The sequence below is a fragment of the Euprymna scolopes genome, chromosome 35 (genome assembly GCF_053919585.1).
Source record: "Euprymna scolopes isolate OS-2025 chromosome 35, ASM5391958v1, whole genome shotgun sequence".
In the NCBI taxonomy this organism is placed as follows: domain Eukaryota; kingdom Metazoa; phylum Mollusca; class Cephalopoda; order Sepiida; family Sepiolidae; genus Euprymna; species Euprymna scolopes.
In genome coordinates this window covers 60657239-60673546 of record NC_136516.1, presented here as the reverse complement: position 1 = coordinate 60673546, position 16308 = coordinate 60657239, and the positions used below count along the sequence as shown (strand labels likewise).

The following is a 16308-nucleotide window of genomic DNA, read 5'->3' as shown; positions in this document are numbered from 1 at the left end:
CGTTTTGTCCAGTGAATGGTATATATGTTCACAGATTACAGTTAAGATATCTGCTGTGGAACGGGCTTGCCTAAATCCATATTGTTTGTCGGTCAGGAGTTTAGCAGCTGTTAGGTGTTGGACTAGGGCTTGATTAATTAAGGGTTCAAATATTTTGGCGAAAAGCGGAAGGAGGCTAATGGGGGCGATAATTTAATGGGTCAGTTCTTTCACCAGAATTCTTGAAGACTGGTACCACAGAAGCAGTTTTCCAGCAGTCAGGAAAGCAAGATTCGTTAAGGCATCTATTGTAAAGTTTGGAGAGAACTGGAACAACCTCAGCGAAGCATTTTTTTAATAGCACAGCTGGGATGAGATCGGGTCCACATGCTTTTGAGGCGTCTAGGTTTTTTATGATACCATGTACTTGAGACGGAATGATTTTCAAATTGTCTAGTGTGGCGTCTGTCCGCAAAGGAAAGTCAGGGAGGGAGTGGTGTGCTGGGATCCAGTGTGGAGTTTGAGGCAAACAGGCTAATCTGCTTGCTAGTCGGTTTGCCTAAAACTCCACACTGGACACCACTCCCTCCTCGACTTTCCTTTGCGGACAGATGCCACACTAGACATGTTTGATAGTGGGGGAATCATTGACTGCCTATTATTTACAACACTGTTGTAGATTTTCCAAAAATCACGGGTTCCTAATTTCTGTGCTTTGAAGCGTTTTCTGGTAATTTCAGTGTTATCTGTCTTAGCTGTAGCTATTACTTTCTTAACAATCACGTGGATGCATTTACACCCAACATTTGTGCTGATAAATGTGCGAATTATGCCCAAAACGGGATACATTGTGCTGCTAAAATGTGCAAATGGTGCCCAAAACCGGATACATTGTGGCCATACTAAACTGTAGAGATCGATGGGAAGAGATACTGTCTGACACGTCTTGGGTTTGGATTGAACGTGGCTTGTCTTATGAAGGCCATCGTTAACAGGGTGCTACCGCAGGAAGAAGTGTGTATTATGCAACATCAGCCTATATCAACAATATTTTTGCTGACAAAGATGTTGCGCCTGCATCTCAAGTCAGGGAACATTTGGTCCGATTTGGATCAGACTACAAGAAACCAGAATGCCTGGAGAATGGCACACATGTATTGGCCGTCTTAAGAGAGCACAGTGTCCTATGGTGGAAGCAAGGAAATGCGGTCCTAGAATTCCCTAATATCATCACATGATGAACTGTATTCTTGTGCGGAAGGCTTGTTGGGCACTTTCCGGTATGTGCATGGCTGCGTGTGATATGCAGGATGATCAAGAGGAGAGTTATTTTGATCACGAACAGTTGGGATGACAGAGTTACAGACTCCCTACTACAGTTTATGCGGTGGGAGACAGTAGGTGGATCAGAATTTTTGGCCAAGTCGCCATTGCAAACATTTGATTAAATAGACTCTCCATGTCTACAAGCTTATAACAATATGAAAATGTAATTTCAAACCCTAATTTTTATTTCAATAAAAAGAGTAAAGACCAAATTTTAAAATCATAAAAGGTTTAATCGAAAAATATACAATTTTTTTTTCAGTTTTCTTTAAAAAAGATGTCATGAAAATCAACAAATTTAACTTAATTGAAATCTAATAAATATAACTGCCAAAAAATCACCTTTTCAAAATTACTAAGCTATGGGTGCTTCTATTCTTCATGTATAAAAATTTGTCCATATTTATATATTATATTCCATGTATTTTTTAAATAAAAGGATTTTTAAACCAAGAGTCCCGCAAAACCATCTTTTCGTTAATTGTTATCCACCATTAGCGAAACCGGATGTTCACCGATTTGTTATATATGGAAGCAGCAAAGTGACAAAAATAATTATTTATGCCATGCAGCCTTATCTCCCTTTTGTATTTTTGACATATTTCATTTCAACTACAAAGTGGTCAGTATGTGCTATCATATTTGAAAAATAAGATTTCATTCATGGATTTTGGCAGATTACTAAAAATTCACTCTACCAAAATTTTTTTTTTTTTTTTTTAATTCTCTTAAAGAAATACATGAATTTTTGATTTAATATATTTTAATTCTTTATTGAGTGAATTTTTTTTTAAATATCTAAAAAAAAGAAAACATTGAATGAAATAGAAAATATTGTCATCAGCATCCAATATTTACTTGACAATCTAAGCATAACAAGCTTCCACTCAAAAAAAAAAAAATAAATAAATAAATAAACGTGGTTTAAAAAAAAAAAAAAAAAAGGTTTAACACTTTGGACTTTACAGGTAAATTTCCCAAAAACACTTTTTTTTTGTTTTAAATTAGAATATTTTATTTATTGATCTTTTATCTTCAATTTGTGATATATAAAACTTTGGTGAGTAAATTAATTATTTAAATTTTAATAGACATTTCAAAATGGGCGAGGGGTAAAAAAAACAAAACGTTTGTCTAAAATATTATATTTGACTTATTGGAAAGAGCATAAAATTTCACATTGACCCTGAAAATTGAACCAATAGAAAAATTGATAGATTTATAAAGTTTAAAAATTGAAAAATATTTAACTCGTAAAATTCAATTGATTTCATTATGTAAAAAAAATGGCTGCATGAAGGCGCGCCGGCACTTTGTAAACACTTTTAAAAAATAAAAAATAATATTTCTATTTTTTAAACAACTTTAATAGTTTATTTTGGAAGTATATTCCATATAGAAAATGAACAACCCACTTTAAAAAGAGAAATTACGAGTTTTTTATAATTTTATTCGCAGTTGTGTTAAAGGTGTTAGAAATTCCCCAGAATTTCTGATACACGTAGTGAGACAGCGGATTTAGTTAAGCTGTATGATCCAGCTGGTGTGATGGGGACTAGTGTGTGGATGGCCAGAAACTGAATGGGTTGATGTCAACATGCTAGCAACCAGAATTGCATTGGAAAAACATACTCTAACCACTGCATCACAGGTGGTTGGAAAAAAATCACTTGTGAAAGTGATATTCTCTTGAGAATTGAAGGTTCAATTCTCAGTGTGAAAAATACAATTGTAATTGCAAATTACTTAGGACCTCTATTCAGTCATGGCTGACAGAACGAGGACATGCTACCCTCGTGAAGTAAATAAAGGGTTCTGTGTGAAATTTCGTTCAAATTCCCAAGTTCAATAAGATACACCTGAAGAAGGTCGAAGGTTACATTGACCGAAACATTGTGATTATGACAATAAAGATGAGAACAGTAGTCCGATGAATCCAAATAATAATAATACAAATAATGTTATTTCAACAAGGTAACTTCTCATGAGGACAGATTGGGGGAGGGGGGGACTTCTATTAACTTACAGATCAGGAAATAATTACTTTAATATATACATTAAATAAAACATTAAAAACTGAGATACTTAAAAAAAAAAAAAAAAACAATAACAAATGCGGTGCTTTGGTATCTTTTGTTTGTAACATTGTTAGGTGAAAGTACACAACAGTTGCAAAACACCTCAACCTCCCCATGTTAAAAATGGGTTCCTAAATAATAATGTTATATCAGCATGATAATTTCTCTGCATAACTAATAATTGTTTTCTTTTTTTTTGGAGGGGGGGGGTCGCTGCTTGCTTCGCTTAATTTATACATCAGGAAATGATTACTTTTATATATACATAAATTTAAACAAAGGTATCTTTTTTGTTGTTTAATTATTACATGCAAGTACAGAATAGTTACAAATACCCTCCCCATGTCTTATTACTCAGAGGTCACCCTTCATCCCCACACTGTCCCAATCCGTATTATTTCATGTCCCCACTTCCATCTAGAAACCGTCCAGCTTTCAGTTCTCCCGGAAACAGTGGGCGAGGGTTGGGAGCGAGGCTCGGTGGCCTCAGTTGGGAGGGACTCGGTGGAACTGAACGATCTTTCCGCCCTGCCGTAAAATTATTATTGTCGATAACAGATTTAACTTTCATATTAGTAGAAAAAAATTTTTTTTTAAGTTTATTTAATGAGTTTTAACGTGGGGGATCCTTTTTAAATTATAACGGCTTTCGGAATAAATACCTCTACAACCTCCTCATGTTAAGAATGGCTTTCAAAATAAGAACCCCTCAACCTCAAAAGCCGTTCTTAACATGAGGAGGGTGTGGTGTTTATAATACTCTGGGGCACGTCGTAAAAATTTACCAGAAATTCTGTACAAACATTTTTTACATCGAAACGATTGGGGATCATTTAAGTAGGTTTAATTCCACGGTGTAAATATGATATTTTGGTGAAAAAGCCGGCTATGAGTAATCGCAAAGTTCCTATTTACAATGCCTCCCCACGGGACAGAGTTAGACACCAGGGTCGTTTTTTAATGTGGAGAAAAGGAACAAAAATAAAAATTGTCTCAGTTGTGAAGGATTTCTCCTCCATTGACAGAACAAGAAATTGAAGTGTAGCATCTGAAGAACGATTAGAAAGACCCTCGGCCGCCACCCTAACTGCCAAAATCAACAGGGCTCCATGGATTAGCGTTATGTATTATTGTAATATTTTTGTACTGTGATTGTATTTTGGCGGACCTGAACGAGAATCACACCCCCATATATTAAAAAACTGAAAGCCGTTCTTAACATGGTGAGGTTGGGGGATGTTTATTCTAAAAGCTGTTCTTAACATGGGGATGGTTGAGGGTGTTTATTCCGAAAGCCGTTCTGGGGGGTGGGGGGGGGGATTCTCGTTCAGGCCCGCCGTAATTTTTTTATTTTGTCAATTAATTCGGTCTCTTGTAACAAACTCAACTAATCCTAATAGACATTGTCATGGGACGGGTATTTTACTAGTTCATTTGTTGTGATCTTTCAAAACGCTTTCAAATTGGAAAACTAGCTAACTTTGGACATCGAAAATTTGAAGCTCAACAAATTTAAGTTGTACATGTGAAAAGAAAAGGGGGTGAGGGTTTTGGGTGAACAAAAATAATTATTATTCTGGGAAACTTTTGGTGCAAGTCCACAAGTAATCTTTTAAAAATCTGAAAAACATCTTTGTAATGTATGTACTTGTCACTGCATGAAAATGTCATATTCCAAAAATCACTAAAATCGATCAAGTAGTATTTTTTTTTTTATTTAAGAAAATCAAATATTATGAGACATTTTATCGAAGAAAAACTTCATGCCATCTTGTTTTTGAATGATACACTGCTAGCGACACCTATTGGGAATGTTGCAATATAAGATCGGCAAGGGCAGACAATCAACTGTCTACGTTAGAAAAAAACTTGGATAATAAAGACATTTATAAGTTTTTGAGGATGTTGAAAACAAAAATAACGTTTAAAATTCCAGCAAACGAGTAGTTTTCAAGATATGAAGAATTTTACATAAATTGAGCATCCACACGTTGACGCTACTCCAACAAAAATTCGGCAAATGTGTATTTCAGCGGCATAAATTAAAGTTTTACACTAGTGGTGGCCATAAAGTGGGTGATCATTATACGTTAAATTATTATAGAAAAGTGATCCCCGACTTTCTTTTAACTAACATTTCTTCATATCTTGGAAACTTAATTTTAAACGTTATTTTCGTCTTCAACATCCTCAAAAACTTATGTCTTAATTATCGAAGTTTTTTTCTATAGCGTGGACAGTCGATTGTCTGCCCCTTGCCGATCTTATATTCCAAACATTCCCAATAGGTGTTGCTAGCAGTGTATCATTCAAAAACAAGATGGCGTGAAGTTTTTCTTCGATAAAATGTCTCATAATATTTGATTTTCTTAAATAAAAAAAAAACTACTTGATTGATTTACGTGATTTTTGGAATATGACATTTTCATGCAGTGACAAGTACGTACATTATAAAGATTTTTTTTTCAGATTTTTATAGTAAAAAAGATTACTTGTGGACCAGTATAGAAAAATTGGTGCAAGTCCAGATAACAAAAATAAACAAAAACCTTTATGAGTACGTTTTATTTTCTTGATTGATTGCACCAACTTTTCGATAAAAGCAAGTTATAAAAAAAAAAAAAATGTTTTAAATCGGTTTTCTCATCATGTTGTTAATAATTAAATACGGTGCTTCTTGTACACTTATTAGGCCGCGCTAGTTTTAAATAGTATTTTCGGCTGGCGTACACGAGTAGCGAAATACGCATCAGCTCCTATGTTGAACGTCGACTGAGGGAGAAGTTATTTTTACAAGGAAAGAATTTAGTGTGTGACCTAGTTTTTTTTTTAAATTATTTATTTTGGCTTGAAATTTGCGCATGATTTTTGTTATGATTTTGTTTTTTTGAATGGATATTTTTGTTTTGCCGGAGTTTTCCGAAAGGGATAAGTTTGGGTTTTTTATTTATTTATTTATTTTTTTTTTTTGTTTGATTATTTTATGTTTTTATTTTTTGGAAGGATTTTTTTTTTTTTGGTTTGCCTGAATTTTTTTTTTTTTTGGGGGGGGGGGGTATAGAAAAATTGGTGCAAGTCCAGATAACACAAATAAACAAAAACCTTTATGAGTACCTTTTATTTTCTTGATTGATTATAGTTATAGGAAAATGAATACAATTTTCCTATAACTATAATCTTCACCCCCCCCCAAAAAAAATAAAACAATCAAGCCAAAAACAAAAAGACAACACACGCCAAACTTCTTTCCTTTTCGAAATAATGAACGCTCCCCCAAATGAACTGCATACAACATTTCGCTAGAGGGGCCTGGCCTCACTCGTGTATGTCCGCCTTTTTTATTATTTTTTTTTTTTCCAAATTTTTTTTCTGTTAATAAGATTAACAAGTCTGTAATCTATGATAATAGCCGAAAAAACTTTTTAAAACAAATATAAAACATGGTTTTTTAGGGGTGAGCACTCTCGTACAGGTCCGCCCCGTGATTATTTCAGCACGGTTGGTTCAACAATTTCATGTTTTTTATTTGCTAGTGCAGAGAGTGATCCGCGTTATTTTTTAAATCGTATTTCCAAGTTTAATTAAAGTTGTATGATGTTTGTTTTTTTTATTATTCAATTGTAAGGTTGAAGTATAGAATAGGTACAAAACACCCTCCCCTCCCCATGTTAAAAATGGCTTTTTAAATAATAACGTTATTATTTATGTCCGGATCACTCTCTGCACTAGTACCGCAGAAAATTGCAATCTAGCAGACAAAAACACTTACATTCGATTTCTGGTATTATTATACAAACACCGTGACAGCGTTAGGGTTAGGGTTACGATTAGGGTTAGGGTTTAGGGTTAGGGTTAAGGTTAATTCGCTGTCACGGTGTTTGTATAGTTTTACCCGATTTCTTTTAAGCACTTTAGATTGTTTTACATTTTTATCTCGACAAAATAAATGTTACCTCTGCTTTTTTTTATGTAATTAGAAGGACAATATTTATAATTTAGAAAGATCAAATTCTTATTTATTAAAAAAATAATAATTTCATTCTCACCTGAACTTTTCAGTTGATCCTAAAAAGATTTTCTTCTTCTTTGAAACTCCAAAAACTGCGGATTAAGCGATTCGGATTCAAGGTTGTTTAATAAACACTTGTTTCTGCTAGCAATGTTGTATACTAGATAGAGAGAGAGGGCAGGAACTTATCGTTAGAGATAAACTTTAGAGTCACGGGTTGAAGTTTAATTGGCCTATAAACAAATGAAAGAAGGTAAATATATAAAGCATTAATAGAAGAACGAAGTTTTATTTATGCGCGCGTGTGTCACATGACAGCAACACATGGAGGGGGAGCATAAAAATGCTTATAACATCAATAATTAGAATCACATGTTTATTTGTTTTGTGTTTATATGTCTTTAAGTTTGTTTGTATAATATTTAACGAAAACATTTCTGTTCGTTCTGTATCTGAACAGAGTTCAAGAAACAGATTATTGTTTTTACACCTTAGAAACCTTAAAATTAATTCAAAGAATAAAGTAGGGTTTTTGTGTGTGCATTAATGCCGCTTAAATCAAGAATAAACGAAGCTCCGCTTTGCAAATGTTGTACTCTGTTTGATGGTGCTGCGATCTTAAAATTGGCTTAAATTTGGTAACGATATTTTATATAGAATTCAGATTTACTGAACAAGTTTTTACTAGATTATATTTCATTGGAACTTTTTCATACAACTATAAACAATATGTTCGAATTTAATAGGTTTATCTTGTTTGAAACATTTTCAAATTTATTTTGTTTTAATTTGTAATTTTCATGTTTAAATTTTCTTCGTTTTTCTTCGTAAATCAAACGTAGTTTTTTTTTCTGCTTCACATTTAATTCTCCAAATTTTTTTCATCATTTGATTAAATTAGTTGAAAGATCGATAAAATAATCTTAAATTGCAAAGTCAAGTCTTATTATTATGTATTAAAAAAATACACTTTTATTAAAAATTCGGGTTTGTTTTACTGTATACAGATTCGGAAAAGTTGTCACAAAACAAATATATAACAAATAAATGTTATCAAAGGCAAGATAAGTTACTTTTCTAACTAACTGAATAATTTTCTAGTGTTTTTATTTAATGTAACATGTTTATTCAGCTCGAAAAACATACAGTGTTTACCGATGTATTGGAAAATTTAATTCTTGACGTTGCCGACGACGCCGAATTCTTTTCTTCTGTACACGTCGCCTTAAGTCGCAGGAAAAAATCTACTTTTCCTAATCTTTTTTAAACTAATTTATTTCGTGTATCAGAATTTCTAAAAAATATTTGTTTATCTTGATGAAATTACTAAAAGAAACTAAATGTTTTTGTTTCGCTTTTTATCACTATCAATAGTTTTTCCTCAAATTCCAAATGTAAAACATGTGGGAAGATGAAAGTACTTTTTACTTTTCTGTTTGTAATTCATGTAACTTTATTTTTTAAGTAAATATACATGTTTATTTAATTTCATACATTTAGTTTGTTGTTTATGGTATAATATATATTAGGATAATAGACAGCTATGGAATAAATATAGATTGAAAATAAATATTAGGACCCTTCTTGAGGGGAATACACCCCCACCCCGAATGTTTTAACATTTACTGTGGTTTTGAAAACAAATAAAGTCGATTTTTCTAAGTGTTCTAAACGTTGAATAAGATTAGTGAATAGGTGATATATATATATATATATATATATATATATATATATATATATATAACAGTGTAATCCGGATAGAAGAGCCCCTAGAACTCTCTTATATCTGGGTTTCACTGTACATTAACACAGGTTCTAATTTGGGACCACAGAAAATCTTATATTTGTGTCTCTTATATCCGGGTTACACTATATATATATATATATATATATATATATATATATATATATAATTTTTTAATTTTTTATTGAGTACCAATTTCATCGGAATTTATAGGTCCACCTATAAATTCCGATGAAATTGGTACTCTCTACCTCATCTCCTGGGGTGAAAATCCAATGGTAACAGTAATGTAAATTTATTATGGGTTCAATAAAAAATTAAAAAATTATATACCGCTCTATTAACATATCGAGCAGTCGAGCAGTCGAGCACTCTTATCGTTTTGTTTTTTTACCTTATTTCCCTTGAAAAGAAATATATATATATATATATATATATATATATATATATATATATATATATAAAGCTTATGACGTTAACCGTTTCGGGTTTATTACGTATAAATAGCGAAAAAGAAATTTTTTTTGTTTCTTTAGTGATGCAAAACACAATATGGTGTCATTAAATACACTACTTCCGGTCACTTTATTTCGCTTATTCTAGTATATTTACACGTTTTAAACGCGTTTTTTCTCCAGAATACATGCGTAATATATTAACTATGAAGGTTCCTATTTACCACGCGGGCAGAGTTAGCCACAAGGTGTTTTTTTTTTAATGTGGGGAAAATCCAGCTCCACAAAAAGGGGCACTTTGTATATGAACAACAATAAAAATTGTCTTAGTCATGAAGGACAGAAAAGATAAAGGGTAGCATCAGAACAAATACTACACTGTGATCTTGACTCTAAAAGTAAGACCCTTTTTTTTTTGTATAGCTCAAATACATTGAAGAGCTAAAAAGACGGGAGTGGTACAACTAAAACGAGTGTCCTTTAATGCTCCAGAACTTTTTTTTTCTCCATTGTCACCAGCATTCTCAGTGCACTTTTCTCGGCCTCTACTACTTCCTCTGTTGAAAAATTCTGGAGCACGCTTTGTCACTTACGCCACTCTGAAATCAATAAACGCATCTCCTAACTGCTAACTGCATCGGCTTTGTAAATGTTCAACAGATGCTGGTGAATGTTGATTAGCTCCATTTTTCTGTATGCAGAAGTTCAATAACGCATTTCTGCTTCTAACATATGTCTATGACAAGGTTTCCTTTCTTCGGGTCTCACACCGTCAATATTTACAACAGAGAGATGAAAATTTCAGGACATCATAATTATGATGCTAACCGTTATTCAAATTCTACTGTGTTAAATATAGGTTTAATAATCGAAAATCACGAATAACCAAAACATCAAAATGGCAGGCAACACTTTTTATGCCTGCCGCCAATCACAATCAAGGATTTATCTTAGGGTACTCAAATAAATCAATCAAGGACAACCATTTGAAATTAAAGAAAAGAAAATCGGCTTTAAATATTTAAAAAATGAAAATCGGTGATTTTCATTTTTTAAATATTATTTTGCAGATTTTACAATATATTTTAGTATCTGTTTTGACAGTATACTTTGTTTTCTTCTACGATTCAGTTGTAATTGTTACTATTTAGCAGTAACATTTTAAATTAAATCTTTTTCTTCTAAAAATTTACTTGCAAATTTCTTTTCAAATTCTTCTCAAGTATAATAATTAGAATGATTATTGAAAAAACATTTTTTTTTTCATAAATCGCTTTTGTACTTCTTTATAGAAGTGTATTCATTCTAAACTAGCCCCTCCCCTATCTTTTGCTTTAACTTTGCTTGATACAGTCCCACCTGAGATAAAATGGAGAGTTCTCACTCAAGTCAGTCTTGAAAATTTTAAACTTTTAAGAATGATCTTTGTAATATATTGCTAACAACAACCACTATGTTTTTTTTATCATTTTTAAAACTCATTAGGGTAAAACAATTTATGTACTTTTTAGAAATGTAATCTTATTTTTTCCTCGTAATATTGTGTTCTTTTTATGTCTATTAAAAATTGTGGAAGATACATTACCTTGATGATTGTTGCCAAATCTTTTTGTGTTATAGCCCACTAATACAAGATAATGAGGAGATAGATAACCTTATATGCTGATTTGTAAGTAAAATGGATATGTACTGTATTTTTAAAGCAAATAAAATTAATTTGGATGACATGCTTTTGCATTTCTGGTGCCGTTTTTTTGTTCCTTATTGCATGAACAAAGCCCATCCATACATCAACTGGGCCAGAATATTTTCTTTTGATTTGTCATCTAAAAATCAGTTCTTCCTTTCTCAACTCATATTTTTAAGTTCTTTTAAGTCATGCAAAATGCAGACCAGCCTTGTATGGTACAAGGCCATTCAATATTTGAACCTGATTACTCTAGTTGTTAGGGAGCAGCTTATACTTTAGACTTTCTTTCACTTTACATGTTTACCTCATTATATAATAAGTGTTGCCTTTTTCTTTAATTATTTATATTTGTTTGTTTCAGAAATTCAACACCCATGAGATTGTGTTAATTGACTTCATGTCTTTGCCTCAACCTGCCGTAACAACCTAACCATGTCCGTTCTATTATTATGGATTATTATTGTGCCACCAATTACATTTGTCCTCCTCTATTTTCTCATGAACTTTTTTATTCCGGGAAAGAATAGTGTCTGCATTGTAGTGTTGGGAGATATTGGACGCAGTCCTCGAATGCAATATCATGCATTGTCCTTTGCTAAGGAGAATTTTAATGTTGATGTCATTGGATATGGAGGTAAGTATAAACAATTTAAATATATATAAAAGAGACATGTTGGCATATATAGGTCAATACCAAAAGGTGACACATCCCAACCAACACCTGTTGCATGAGCAGGACTCTACATCGCGAGTGAAACAGTCGCATTTGCGAGTGATTTTTCAAAGTGGCGACTAGAAATAATGAAACGCTTATCTTTTGACGATTGCATTTCTTTCACTGACAATCTTCCAAGGCTCACTACTGAGTAAAAAATATCTTTTCAACTTTTTTTTAATAAAATGAAGAAAGTTAAATTATTTAAACAATTAAATTTTAATAGAACAGTATACTCTTTTTTTAAAGAAGGTTGTTTAAAAAAACATTTGAAGAAAACAGAATGTATCAACATAAAATTTGTTGTATATTTAGAATTATATTTATTTAAAAAACACAGAAAATTTTTTTATGATGTACATACTCATCACAGAACAAAGATGTCATATTCTAAAAATCATGTGGGTTTGGTTAGTAAACAAAAATATTTAGTTGTCAAAGGTCAACTAAAGATAAATCTCTCCATAGAACCCTGATAAAGGAGTGAAAGGGGACGTCAGAGTGAAGCCACTTATTGGATGAGTAATCTCTATTCAAGCCCTTGGTTGTGTATGAACACGAAGGTTCCACATCAAATTAAACCTTGTGTCACATAGTATCTACATAGAGAAGAGCCATTTAAATTTTGACTTATTTAGACATTATTATTTAATGATATCGTTCATAAAATGAGGAGACATTTTCATTATTTCAATTGTTTTAAACTGTTATTCTTATCTTTGGTTATTTTCAGGAATTTTTAAATTAACCATTTCTGTAATCTGCTGCTATCATTTTGTATTCCATGTCTTTTTGAGATATCTCACTTCCTTCAAAACATTGTGATAAATATTACAAATGATTACTTTCAGTGTAAAAAATAATAATATCGGAACAAAAGAAAAGAGTTACTTTAGAAAATTATTAGCTGATTTTTTTTAATTATATGCTCAGATATATTTACACCTACTTATACTACTTTTAGATGGTAGCAATACATAATATTGACAACATATGTATGTTAGAAGGGATATTTTGTATAAAAAACTTAGTTATTTTTTTAACCTAATAAAAATTGCAGCTATAGAAAGAAATGGTTAGGATTAAAGATTTTTAGACATCAATTTATGATAAACTAAATAATAAAGTAAATATGAACTTAATTTTTCTATCTATTTGAAATTGTTTAAATAAAAGAGGAATTGAATAACGATGATGAACCAAATCCTATATAAAAGTGGAATTAAAATATTTAATATATTTATATTATTTAATTCTATAAAAATTCAACTAATTATAGAATTTTAATGATATAAAATGTTAATCAATTCTCCCAAAGTCCAGCGACCTTTCACAGCTTTCAAGAAAAGAATTTTATAAGGAATTAGTGAGGAGAGCCACCACTGACCCACTTGTCAAGCGTTCAAGGTTATCAAGGGTTGAGATCTGCTCCCAGTGGAGCTGGGTGCTAGGTTCGAGTCATCTTAACAACACTGATTTTTTCTTGATCTGAAATGCGTTCCCCCTCAACGCCATACAATACAGTGTCGGACTAGTGAAGGTGTCTCTATTGCGGAACCCAAGCAGAACATGCATTCTTTGAATGCAGTGAACTCCGACAGTACTGAGCATACATCAACAAGGTGACGGCTTGTATCGATCCTGAGCATCCTCGCCTGCTTGACACATCCTGTGTCATCCACAGTGCCGAGCTGCCATGGGACAGGGAGAGGCAAATGGTATTTCTCGCAATCTTAGCTGCAGCAAGAATGCTGGTGTGGACGTCACGACTGAATGAGAAGTGTGGGGTTGAATCTTTTACTAATGAAGATCTGATTGCATTTTTCAAGCACTAACTAAAGGTGAAGATCAGATGTGATCGGAAAAGATTACATCCCTGTAGCCTATGACAGAAGATGGATCAGAATAGTTTGTGTTCCCCGCCTGAACATGGCATACACAATTCCAGGTGCTGTCAAACCCCAGACCCCTTAAGCCCTTTGTCTAGTTTAGGTTCTTAGCTAGATGAATGAATATCCCCCCTCCTCCGATAGGAAACCTTCAAGATGTCCACACCGTAGCTTCTCTTTTCATCCCTGGCCACCTCAATAATTGATCTCATCTTGGAGTGACGTCATATACCTCCCCTCCAATACCCATTTTTTCTTTGTTCCCATCTAGAATTTAGCCCTATTTAGAGACCAACCTGCTTGTTTTTGGCTCTCACAAAGCCGGAAAACAAGGGGTGGTCTATCATCTAGAAAAGATTGGGAGGGCCTTACTAACACTTTTTTGTTTGTTTTTTGGACTTTTTACCCACTCACGCCAATGAAATTTTGCCTTGAATAAAACGACTTTTCATAAAATTCTATTTTTTACATACATTATATATCTACATTTTATTTTTAAAAAAAAATTGATTTGATTTGGGAATCTTACGTAGGATGACCTGGTGTGTTTGTGGAATTATGGTGACTGAGAACTCTAGCTAGGATTAGCGTAGACAATCAAAGGTACAGTGACAAGGATGACCATAGACCCCCACCCCTTTCCACTTTTTTGATTGGCCTTGTGCCTAATTTTGTTTTGTTAAACCTGGCGAAATAAAATATATAAATCAAAATGGTTGCACCATTTTCCCTAAAAACATCTGACTCAAACTCCTTCCTTTGATCTATAAATATAAAAGCGAAAATGTATGTATGTATGTGTGTTCGCTTTTTCTGTGTGTCTACAAAAAGCTATTTTCAGAGAAGCGATCGGTCGCTTCATAACTTTTTAAAACTTTTTATATCACATATAAATCGTAATATCTCACAGTTAACAACGAAGCTCGTCTGTATTTAATTTGCTCGATTTCGGGAAGATAAATATTCAACATTTGTCGCTCGCCGCATGTGGGTTAGTCTTTTTCCTATAATATCTTGGGGGGGAAAAAAAAGCGTTCAGCAGTAAATGAAATCCCGCAGTCAAACTTGACCTCATTAACTCATTAAAACGGGCACCTGCTAAATCCAAGTAATTAAATAAATTCAAACGTGTTTCCGTTAGCATGTCGCGGTGGGGCAATGGTTAACGTCGCACGTTTTTTTTTTTCACACTTTAATTTACAACTTTGCCTCAAGGGTTCGGGTTCGATCCTCATACTTACTTTTTTTTTTTTTAACCCCCATATAAACAACACTCATTCTTTAATTTTTATTCAAGAACGAATTAAGAAAAACATGAAAATATGAACATAAATGTAGTAACTTATCTTGCTTTTGATAACATTTATTTGTTATATATTTGTTTTTTTGGCAACTTTTTCGAATCTATGTGTAATACAAACCCTCAAAATCTATATCAATATTCTTGAAATTTTAAAAGCAGTTAGAAAACACATCAAACTCCAGTTAAGAAGCTTTTTATTTCATTTTTTTTTTCTATTTATTAAGTGAAAGGTATTTTTATTACCTGCTCCAGCGTAGTATAAACAGCCTATGGAATAAACACCTTCAACCTCGAAAATAGAAATCAACAAATTTATGGAATTTTCTTAAAAATTTTGTAATTAAATTAAAACTAAATATAACTTTTGCTGACTTATTTACCTGTCGAATACACACTATATATATATATATATATATATATATATATATATATATATATATATACTTTCTGTAAGATATTTATTTGAAATTGAAACGGTATTTTGCAGTTAAGACAACAAAACAAAAATGAAGTAATGGTTCGTATTACAATCCACAGAGGTACGAAAAAGTTGTCAAAAACAAATTTTATCAAAGGCAAGATAAGTTACTTTTCTACCTAACTGGATACTTTTTATTTTTTTATTTTTTTTTTATGTAAAATGTTTATTCGGTTCGAAAAACAAGTAGTGTTGAGCGAGCGCTACCGAAGAACAAGAAAAATGGCCGCAATGTCTCTTTACATTTTTGAAATCTCAACAAAGATTTCAAAATAAGAAATTAAACAAAATGGTGAATGAAACACACCCAATAAATGCTACCGTGACATTACCGTGGGTGGATTTCATTCACCATTTTGCTTTATTTTTTATTTTGAAGTGATTATCAAGACTTGAAAAATGTAAATAGAAATTGCGGCCATATTTTCTTTTTGGGTAGTGCTGAATATTACCTACTTTTCGAACCGAATAAATATTTTACATTAAATAAAAACAGTAAAAAACTTATTCAGTAAGGTAGAAAAGTAACTTATCTTGCTTAATGCTTTGCATAACATTTATTTGTTTTATATGTATATATATATATATATGTATGTATACATATATATATATATATATATATATATATGTATGTATACATAC

At 32.3% G+C, this 16308-nt stretch overlaps 2 protein-coding genes across 5 annotated transcripts in view; one reads left to right on the top strand and one right to left on the bottom strand.

Annotated features, from left to right (window-relative positions):
• LOC145259875 (solute carrier family 49 member 4-like) overlaps positions 1 to 7952 on the bottom strand; it is a 50177-nt gene extending 42225 nt beyond the window's left edge. The window contains exon 1 of the mRNA XM_080117754.1: positions 7430 to 7952. The gene's annotated coding sequence lies outside the window, so the exon portion shown is untranslated. The remainder of the gene's footprint in view (positions 1 to 7429) is intronic.
• The window catches only part of LOC145259874 (chitobiosyldiphosphodolichol beta-mannosyltransferase-like), a 432123-nt gene continuing 421037 nt past the window's right edge, over positions 5223 to 16308 (top strand). Inside the window, exons 1-2 of one of the 4 annotated variants that reach the window (XM_080117752.1) lie at positions 5223 to 5822; positions 11643 to 11915. In XM_080117752.1, the coding sequence (XP_079973878.1) occupies positions 11714 to 11915 (202 nt within the window). In that variant the 5' untranslated portion in view covers positions 5223 to 5822; positions 11643 to 11713. Of the gene's footprint in view, positions 5823 to 6657; positions 6707 to 7896; positions 8031 to 9842; positions 9990 to 11642; positions 11916 to 16308 lie in introns of those variants that run through there. The other 3 variants (XM_080117753.1, XM_080117749.1, XM_080117750.1) reach the window with 3 other exon arrangements.